Source organism: Asparagus officinalis, chromosome 7 (assembly GCF_001876935.1).
Source record: "Asparagus officinalis chromosome 7, Aspof.V1, whole genome shotgun sequence".
Lineage (NCBI taxonomy): Eukaryota > Viridiplantae > Streptophyta > Magnoliopsida > Asparagales > Asparagaceae > Asparagus > Asparagus officinalis.
This window is the reverse complement of record NC_033800.1, coordinates 18551925-18562873: the sequence shown is the minus strand read 5'-3', so window position 1 is coordinate 18562873 and position 10949 is coordinate 18551925. Positions and strand designations below refer to the sequence as shown.

At 37.8% G+C, this 10949-nt stretch overlaps 1 protein-coding gene across 1 annotated transcript; it reads left to right on the top strand.

The window, feature by feature from the left end:
* LOC109846775 (ferritin-4, chloroplastic-like) lies at positions 3265-7779 on the top strand. The gene is made up of 8 exons (XM_020416022.1): positions 3265-3677; positions 5465-5548; positions 5637-5697; positions 5764-5851; positions 6607-6668; positions 6775-6840; positions 7365-7428; positions 7518-7779. Exons 1-8 carry the CDS (start codon positions 3265-3267, stop codon positions 7568-7570), a joined length of 891 nt encoding a protein of 296 aa, XP_020271611.1. The 3' UTR covers positions 7571-7779.

The following is a 10949-nucleotide window of genomic DNA, read 5'->3' as shown; positions in this document are numbered from 1 at the left end:
CCGGCGGTGAAGTCGAGTGGGGTTAGGCCGGCGGCGAGTCAGAGCTGCCAGAAGGGAGTCGAGGGCGGCGGCGAGTGTAAATTAGGGCGTTTTAATTTGGTAACGAGAGGCTGATCGATTAAAATTTATATCAAACATCGCTGACGGGCTTCCCGTCAGCGATGTTTATTTCCCGTAGGCAATGATCACATCGCCGACGGGTATAACGCATTTGTGACGGCAACATCGCTGACGGGAATTCCCGTCAGCGACATAAGGAAATTCCCGTCAGCGTGTTGTCGTCAGCGATACATGATTTTCCACTAGTGGAAGGATGTCTGTCTCGGCTTGGCGAGAAAGGACGTTTGGCCGGTCTGGGTTGGCTTGGGGTACAGATAGAAAATGAAATTGTTTTGACACATTCCATAATACCTTTTCTGAGTCTACATAGGAAGCCAAGGCCTAAAAGGAGCTCATCCAAAAATTCCCAGCTTAAGGAATCATGAGCTTTTCTGAGGTCCGCTTTCACGACACATTTAGGGCTTATTTATTTCCTATCATACATGTGTAGCAACTCCTAAGCTATGAGAATGTTGTGAGATATACTTCTACCTTTGATGAATGCACTCTGAACATCACTACCTAACGAACTAATGCCTTGTTTCAGCCAATTAGTTAAAGACATTTGAGATGGATTTATAAAGCACACAGCGGCGTGCAATCGCTCTATATTCAGATTAATTACATTAATTTACCACGCCAACATTTACGATATACGACCCCGTATCTTGTTGAATGTCGTTAAAAGTTGACGTATTAAATACTCAGAGAGAGAGAGAGAGAGAGAGAGACGGTGTGGATATTTGTGCGGAGATCGCTGAGGCGGTTCCCTGATGACCCGGCGGAGCGCGTGCAACGCAATCGACGAGAAAGTGCGAGGTCTTCCCACCGTATCCGTCCAAAATTCCTCATAAAGCCAGACCCAACAACAAACCCTCCTCATTAAATTTTTTTTTTCACATATACACCCGTTTATGCTTATATTCTCAAGTTTGATTATCAATTGAATAGCAAAAAATGTACAAATCAATCAATACTATTTATAAAAGAGAATATGGTTGTCAAAACTTTTAATTTCCTAACATATCCCTCAATATTCATCCAAATCACTATATTGCAATCAAAGTCTCATTTAACTAATCTATACTATTTACAAAAAAAAATTAGTGTGTTAAAACTTTTGATTGCCTCTTTTACCCTTCTAAAATTTAACAATTTCCAATAATGCCTTGAAATTTATTCAATTCATACTATTTATTACACTATAACTATTCTTACAATAAACATAATAACTAATATTAAAAAAATTAAATATATATTATAAGCTTTAATCATATTCCTCAAATTTTATTTAATTCATTCTATTTCTTACATTATAAACATAAAAACTAATATATATCATAAATCTTAACCATGTTAGTCTATCTTATGTTAAATAAGATAAATATTTCACTTTAGATATGAGGTATTATACGATAAATATAAAATTAATATTTAAGATAATAATATCATAACTTATATTTATAAAATATATTGTAATTTAAGATAATTTAATATTTAATAAGAATCTAACATCTATCTAATACTATAATATATTAATATGTTTGTCTGATATAAAAAATTTCGTGGAGAGGAATACTGCTATAAATGTTAACCTCTTAGTGTACGTAGTATAGAATTAGCATATAAAGTTATGATAATATATATTACTAACTATTGCAATATACTTATCATAATATTTGGATACGAGGTAATTCTGAGCATGCAGAATTTTAAGCGGTGTGAGAAGCTATTACATTTGTTCTTAACACTCGATGTGGAAAGGTAATTTTCTAAGAAGATGTGGAGGTGGTAATTAGAGATATCCAAAATGGAGCATAACAATGCTCAATTTTCAGACAATTTGTGGATGATATATTCAGCAACGTTGCGCACAACTTGAGGAATATGATTTTCAAATAGCTCATCAAATGAGGAATTTAATAGCTCATGTGTTGGTTTGAAGAGCTAAGAAAATTGATGATTTTGTGGTATGACTCAAAGACCTACCGTTTTTACACAATATTCTGCGGTTTGATAAGGAGCATCGCTTATCCACAATTTTATTATTATGTTTCTGGGTTTTTAGTTTAGTTTGGATGTGTCTTACTATTTTTTCCATAAAAAACTATTACAACACACTAATTAGATCCTACTAACAAAGTAATTTATGACATCTGCCCTTCTGAACCTACTAATAATGCATTTAATATGAATAGTAGTGAGAAATGAACCCATAATTAGTGCATTCATGTATCTTCTCTCAGTGGCTAATCAAATTCTCTTAATTAATTATGCACTATAATTATTTCACGACTAATCTACTTCTATAAACATTCCGCTTGGATCTCAAGAGTTGCATAAATTATACTATATATTAATGCTCAAATGCACAAAAAAAAAACACTAAAAAAATAAATAAAAAAATGGACGAGGTGAGAATTTTGATTGTAGAGTCAATCTCTCAATTATAGTAACAAGGATACGTCGTAGTCAACAACATTTCACAGATGATAATTTGGAGAGAAGATTATATTGTTTTCCTTTGGAATAAACGAACAGATCTGCAATGAGTTCACCTCCCATTTATATTAAAAAAAACATGAATATATTAGTTATACAAGTATGCAAATTCATGTAGAGAATTAAATAGCCCTCGAATGTTTTAGTCTCATATGATTACTTAATATGCATTCAGGTCTTACATACTAGTTATCTAAATCTATGTAAAGTCGCTCTCATATAAAATCTCAAGCACGTTAGGTTCGAGACAAATTTCATAGCGTGAAATTTGTTTTTGATGCACGATAAAGCTAAATAATGAAATGTCGCTTAGTGTGTGTCACATTACTTTAATGTCTGATTGAAATATTATAATATGATATTTCACCTCAACTTTCTAGTTTTAGAAAAAAGCATGTTCTAATGATAAAAAAACTTTACTTATTTATAGTTTTTCATCGTCTAAACCTGAAATATAAATAAAACATATTCTTAACGAAACTCTTATATTGGAAAGCATAAAAATCAACATCGTATCTTATTCCAGAAACTTTATGACCCTTATTAGGAAGTTCTACCTTCCTCAATTTCATCTTCATTAGTGTTCATTAGCAGTATCAATCGATGTCAAAATAATAAATAATAATAATAATAACTCTGATGAAGACGTGCTTTTAAAATTTAATGAATGCAAAATATATATTTGCAAAGAGTATATATGCAAAATGTACCCCTCATGAAAATAAGTCCTCCTACAAAACTCTCTCCTCCTCTTCAGTACTCAGTTTACAGCTCTCTCTCTCTCTCTCTCTCTCTCTCTCTCTCCACCATGATTCTAAAGACCTCTCCTTTCCTCTCTCTAGTCTCTCCTCCTCCTCTCACAACAACCACCTCCTCCTCTCTCAACTCCTTTCTTCATTTTCCAAAAAAAAACCCAACAAATGGGCCCACAATAGCCATGGCCGCTCCGGCGTTGTCTTCCAACCCTTTGAAGAGCTTAGGCAAGATCTCAACTTGGTCCCCTCCGTTCCTGATCAGTCACTTGCTCGCCAGAAGTTTGCTGGTGACTGTGAGGCGGCTATAAATGAACAAATCAAGTGGGTTTTCTTTAATTCTTGTTTTTTAGTAGTTTAATTGGTTTAAGGGAGATGAGTTAATTTTTGAAAAAAAAAGATCATATTTTTCTGGGTGTTTTCAGTTTTTTTTTATGGGGTTTAAGGAATCCTGTTTATTTGATGTTGTACTTCGTATGCTTCATTTGTTTTGATTTATTGGTCATGGGTTTTTAAGGATATATGTTAGTTTTGTCAAATTTGATGCTCTTTTTTTTTAAGAAGAAGAGAATCTAATTGTCATTTTATTTGACTCATGTAGATTGGTCCATAGTATATATTCATCATTTTCAGCATATTTTCACATCTATGGAAAATCAAAGAGGGTTTACTACTTGATTTAATCAATAGTTTAGTCTGTTTATGGTGTTAGCTTTCTTATCTCTAAAGAAACACATAAGTTTGGTTGTATAAATATTTAGAATAACATGGTGGAACCTACGTCAAACTATGTTAATTATAGGGAGACCCAGCAACACGTGGTTTGGGTCAAGCCTATGTTAATTGTCACGCCCCAGGGCCCGTGAGCCGTGAGCCAGTTGGCCCAATGTAAACGTAGGACCCACTGAGTGCAACATGTAGTTTAGCTCAATTCATTGGTAAAATTGGCTAGTCAATGTTGTACTCGGCTTTTTCGACTCATCATTTAAACCCTTTTAAACTCTATCAATTTTTCACTGCGGGACTGTTAGTGGGGCATCACAGATCGTTTCCTAGATGTTTTTAATCCATGAGCGTGCATTTGTTTCTATAAAGGCAAAACCCTTTGGCTCTCCTTGGTAATTGGTTGAGATTTATGATCACGTCCGCTTAAGAAATCAAAATTAACATATTTTTTTGATAGTTTTAGACCAGATTAAGATGTTCTAAGATGGAGAGTGGGTTTGTAAACTGGTGACTAATCCAGCATCATCTACTCATATTGGTGAAAATTGTTTTGAAATATCGGTTTATATTCCCTTGTAATAGTTGTAGTCTGTGTACACCAACTATTTGGTTAACTATGATATCTCTTTCTTGCTTTTAATTTTTCTTGGCTAACGGCCTTATTCTGCTATTTGTTAATGTTTGGTATAAAAGGGTTCTATGGCTAAATGTTTAATTAGGAATGTAAACTACTTTATAGAGAAAAACCAATGTTGTTAGTGGAGTAATAAGGCATTCAATTAATAAAATCTTTGAATTTTTATTGTGAGGATTTGACATCAAATTGCAGTCTAAAGGATTTTCACCCCTACTAAAATCTAATAAGAGATTTCCTCCGAATCACCCAAACAGGTAGAGAGAAGTATAATCATGATATTAGTTTCTACGAAAGAATTATTTTTTTTTACTATTTATGATGACAATTGGTCTTGCATTTGTGAAGATGGTGCGATGTCCTCGGTATTTGCTCTTTCCATTGGCAGAGTATATATCATTAGCACTTTATCAATGAAGGAGCACCGACCCCCCCCCCACCCCGCCCCACCCCACCGCAAAGAAAAAAAACGGCGCATGTTCTTTGTAACTTGATGTTGTCTCACGTACTTCTTTATAAAGAGATTTGGGCACTTCCTGTAGCCTCACACTACGAAAGATGTACCATGTGTGAAATATAAGAAAAGGTTATATAGGGAATTTTACTTAAACCATTTTCTTTTCCTTCAGTGGCATAGTGACTTGCCTTTGCATTAACTTTTTATTGGCATTTCTTTAATAATAATAATAATAACTTTTTCTTGGTGCAAAATAGCTGTTCTCCTAATTATTAGCTTGTTCTTCACCGACAGTGTTGAATACAACATTTCTTACATATATCATGCTATGTATGCGTACTTTGACCGAGACAACATCGCCCTTCGAGGCCTTGCCCAGTAAGCAGTACATACATCAAAATACTTCTCCATTCTAGCTCTTCATTTCCTTCATCTCAATAATTTGTGTTCTTGACCAATCTTTCAGTTTTTTCAAAGAATCCAGTTACGAGGAAAGAGATCATGCACAGAAATTTATGGAGTACCAGGTATATTCACTCCCACTTGTCTAAAATTGTGAAGACATCTCAATGAGGGTTCCTATTGCTTTTTAGAACAAGCGTGGAGGGAGAGTGAAGCTCCAATCAATACTAATGCCCTCGAGTGAGTTTGATCACCCTGAGAAAGGAGATGCTCTGTATGGTGAGTAAATCTATATGACTTATACTGAGTTCCATTTTTTTCCAAACTATGTTGTCAATATGTGCACATATTCTATTAATGTTCAAGATACAGTAGAACTTTTCTTATTTGCTTGAATTTTTTTAGTTTGGCATTTGATAAGTACAGCATAACTTGTTTGTATTCATAAGCATCTGTTCACGTTTTTTTCATTTATATATCTTCTTAGGGTAATTGTTATTATAAGGCAGATATCATCATTATGAATATTTGTCACAGATGTCGTTCAGCATATGAAAGTTAGGCGCTTCTCTTGACTTAAGTAATGTATAATTTTTAGCAAAACCACTCTGCTCAACTATCTGATATGAACCGTGTGGAGATGATAGCTGATCATTCAAGAATCATGGACTTTCTATTTTCAAGTTGGAATCCGAAATTATAAATATTCAAGAATCTGATATAAACCATGTGGAAATGATAGCTGATCAATGATGAAAGGTATTGTCTTCTTTTAAAATCATAACATTTAAATGAGTTCTCATTACTTGCTAAGGTAGGCATCTGCAGTTGAGTTAGAGTAGGAGCCCAGCCCGCGAAGAATTACATCATTAATGGTTGAAGCTGCTTTCAAGGTTATTGTGATGGGCAGCGCAAGCTATCCTTAATAGTAAATATTTTCCTTGTGAGGAATCTTGTTCTGTATAATTTCCTCCACCACATTGCGCCATTCAAAAAACATAAAAAATAGCATTCTGATGTTTTTTGGAATTCAGCTATGGAGCTTGCTTTGTCTCTCGAAAAGGTGACAAACCAGAAGCTAATAAATCTGCGAAATGTAAGTCCATCTTAGCTGAATTTGTAATTCTCTTCATCTTTAATGCAGTATGATGATGCTATAATGTGGTTTCTAACTTTCTTTATAAATTTCTTTTGGTAACCAGGTGGCTGAACAAAGCAATGATATTCAGATGGTGGATTTTGTCGACAGCAACTTTCTTGCAGAGCAGGTAAAAGTCCTATTCTTCCTAATTTACTGTTATATTGTAGTGTCTGTAAAGTTTTGTTTGTTGGCAACACCTCATGGGGATGCTAACAGCCTAAAATATTGATTTTAATCGACTGAAAAAACTAACAAAGTCTGATCAATTCACAAGGACTTGAGACCTAACCCGTCAATGTCATGCGTTAAACATGGGCTCCATCTATCTTATGATATGCTTTAATAATGCTTCCTTCTCTTTGGTTGGATCCCTAACTAATCACAATTAATTATATTAAGAAGTCTAGATACTGACATTGAGAATTTTCTTAGATTAAGTTATATCCAAGTTAACTTAGATGAAGAAACGAAAAGAGAAAAAAAAAGAGGGGGGAGAGGTACCAGATGTAGATCTTGTTAAAAATTGATTAGTGAAGAACAGTCTATGCATGTGACTCTTTATAAAATTGGACTTATAATGTGTAGATATTATCGATTATAGACCTTGTCTGACTCTGAAAGGAATGAATTCGACTTTATTTTGATATGCAGGTGGAGTCTATAAAGAAAATCTCTGAGTATGTTGCTCAACTTCGAAGAGTTGGCAAAGGACATGGTATAATTTGCTAAACTCTGCTCCATTCTGCAATTTAATTTTCTGCCTCGTAGCGTTATCATTGTAACAATATTTCAATCTTCTTGCAGGAGTTTGGCATTTCGATCAGATGCTTCTTCATGAAGGAGATGGTGCTGCTTGAACAAATCTCACTACCATCTTGATAAGAGATTCTCCATGTTCAATTAATAGGTTTTATATGCTTGGTACTTCAGTTGATGTAAATAATATATCTAGTGACTTGAAAACAGTAAGGGCTCTTGGCTTCCAACTAGTATTGTGTTGTTGGTTTGATCTTGTTTTTTGAGGAATGTTGATATGTAGAAGACAGTTTCATTTCTTTTGGGTTCCTCTTTTAAATTTTTTTTTCTAATTCCGTTTTTGGGTCTCTATCCCAGTTTTAAAGATTGTGAAAACTTCATAGAGTGATCTTGAGAGTGACATATGGGTGTTTTATGTTGGAGTGGTGGTTTATGATATCCTCCCCGGGCAACAAGCTGATGACACAAAATAATTAGTGTAGTTTATGTTGCGCGCAGCGGAAATTTCGGCAGCACTTCGGCAGCACAACAAGAGTTAGATCGCAATAAGAATTCTTGTTTCTCAAAGGGAACAAGAATCTGAAGCCTAATATCTCATCAAAGTGAGATATTAGCTCTTCCTCTCGTCAGCTCTAAGACTGCGCGTCGAGAGAACCTAAAAAGCTATTACAAATCACCCAAATAGCAGTACAATCAATTTTACGTGGTTCGGCAAATTGCCTACGTCCACGGGACAAGAAGGGAGGAGATCTACTAATAGAGGGAGAGAATACAACTAGGGTTTACAATCACTCACAATCTAAACCCTCAAACAAACTCTCTCAAATCCCTCACAAACTCTCTCTACAAAAGGATGCACAAAAAACCAAAGAAGAGACTGCACAAATTTTCTCCCGCAGTCAGCCGACACAACAAATTCCGTGCTCTCTTTGCTGCAGCCGCCTAACCTCCTTAGCTTGCACCGCGCAGTCAAAAGAGAAACACCCAGCCGAAAACCTCCTGCACAAAACCTAGGGAACGAATTACAAAGGATATATATAGCCTTAGGTGGAAAAATCGGTTTGTGGGCCTTCTCGTGGGCTTCGGCTTCGTGCGGAACATCAAAACCGAACTTGAGTCGGTTTTGTTCTCTGCTTCGTACGCGGACAGAAGCATCACGTGGATGGGGGGGCCCACGTCCGCTCACAATTCTCCACCTCGGTGAAGTTTTTCCAAAACTGAGCCGATACCAAAGCAATCAAATGTCTCACTTGTTGTGTCCAGTACGAACTCAATCCACAACAAGTCGAGAATCCGAACGAGAGTCCAAACAATCTCACCCCCATCAAAATCAACTAATCCAAACCGGCTGCATCTGAAAGACTGCCTACGTATCCTCTTGCCCAAGGAATCAAGCCGAACGTAGTTCACCCAAATGGCCGCCAACGGCCTCAACAATCATGAATGTGCAACAAGTTTCGACAATGATCAAACTTGTTGCTCGGAACCACCTTAGTGAGCATATCCGCCGGATTATCCTTCGTGTGGACTTTCACAATTTCCACATCGCTATCTTCAAGAACATCTCGAACGAAGTGATAACGAACGTCAATGTGCTTCGTCCTCGCATGAAAAACCTGATTCTTCGCCAAATAGATAGCACTCATGCTATCACAATGAATAGTGACGGACCTCTGCGATATACCAAGTTCCTCCAAAAGTCCTCGAAGCCAAATAGCCTCCTTCACAGCCTCCGTAACTGCCATATACTCTGCCTCCGTCGTAGACAAAGCCACCGTCGACTGTAAGGTGCATCTCCAACACACCGGCGCACGAGTCAAAGTAAACACATACCCTGTCGTAGACCGGCGCTTATCCAAATCCCCGGCATAATCCAAATCAACATAACCGATGCATAGCTGCCCACCTGTAGTGTCCCGCTCATAAACCAAACCAACATTGAGCGTACCTCGAATGTACCTCAAAATCCATTTCACGCCGTCCCAATGACCCACTCCTGGATCGTGCATATATCTCGAAACCATGCTTACCGCCTGTGACAAATCTGGTCTCGTACATACCATTGCGTACATCAAGCTCCCAACCGCACTCGCATATGGAGTCTTCGACATCAACTCACGATCTTCAACTGACTTCGGTGAAAGACCAGCTGAAAGCTTCAAATGGGCTCCCAATGGTACACTAACTGGCTTCGTATCCATGCTAACATGGAATCGCTGTAGAATGTGTCAAACAAATTTTGCCCTTCTTCTTGTCTCTGCCGATCTCCATCCCTAGAATGCGCTTCGCCTCACCCAAGTCTTTCATCTCAAACTCATTTGATAGCTGAACTTTTCCAAAATAGAGGCAACCAACATGTCATCGACATAGAGCAACAAATAAATGTACGCACCTCCTTTCAACTTGAGAAAATATACACAAGGATCAAACTGGCTCCGAGTGTACGAATGACCAATCATAAAACCATCAAATCGCCTATACCACTGTCGAGGAGACTGCTTCAAACCGTATAGCGATTTCTTCAACCTGCAAACCAACTTATCTTTCCCTGCAGCTCGGAATCCCAATGGCTGAGTCATATATATTTCTTCATCAAGATCACCATGAAGAAATGCCGTCTTCACATCCAACTGATCTAACTCCAAACCATACTGTGCCACCAAAGCTAGCAGAATCCGAATCGAAGAGTGCTTCACCACCGGAGAAAAAACCTCATTATAATCTATTCCTTCCTCCTGTGCATAGCCCTTCACAACCAACCTAGCCTTGAACCTCAATGGAGTGCCTTCAATGCCCTCCTTCTTCGTGTATACCCACTTGCAGCCAACTACCTTTCGCCCCTTTGGAAGCTCAACAAGCTCTCATGTATCGTTCTTATGAAGAGACTCCATCTCCTCCTGCATAGCCACCTGCCACGAATCAGCCTCCGAACTCTGCTCGGCCTCTCTGAATGTAGTAGGCACCAACTCATCGATACTCTCCACCGGAAGTGCATACGCAACTGTGTCGGCATACCGTGCTGGCATCTGTATGTTTCTCCTCTGTCTCCGAACCGCAATAGGATCTTGAACCTGAACCGTCGGTTCCTGATCCTGCACATCAGTACACGTATCCTCCGTATCACCGTCGTGCTCGCCTGGCGTCACCTCAGTCGGCACCTGCATGGATACTGTACCATCTGGACAATATGGAGCTGCATCAATCTCCACCACCTGCGATATCTCCTCCGTCGGGTCGCTCTCCACCTGATGAGAGCTGGGAAGCTTCAAGATAGAAGCTTCATCAAACGTGACGTCCCTACTCAGCACAATCTTCTTATCAACTGGATCCCAAAGCTTGTATCCCTTGACACCACGCTTGAATCCTACAAATATGGCCTTCCTAGCTCGAGGTTCCAATTTATCAGTTCTAACATGATAATATGCAGGGCACCCGAATACCTTGAGCTGGTCATAGTCATGTGCTGGCTTTCCCGACCAC

Coding starts and splice junctions, on each gene's coding strand:
- LOC109846775 (XM_020416022.1), top strand. CDS start 3,265: ATGAATGCAAAATATATATTTGCAAAGAGTATATATGCAAAATGTACC. Junction 6,669..6,774: donor AGCTAATAAATCTGCGAAAT/GTAAGTCCATCT, acceptor TTTGGTAACCAG/GTGGCTGAACAAAGCAATGA. Junction 6,841..7,364: donor GCAACTTTCTTGCAGAGCAG/GTAAAAGTCCTA, acceptor TTTGATATGCAG/GTGGAGTCTATAAAGAAAAT.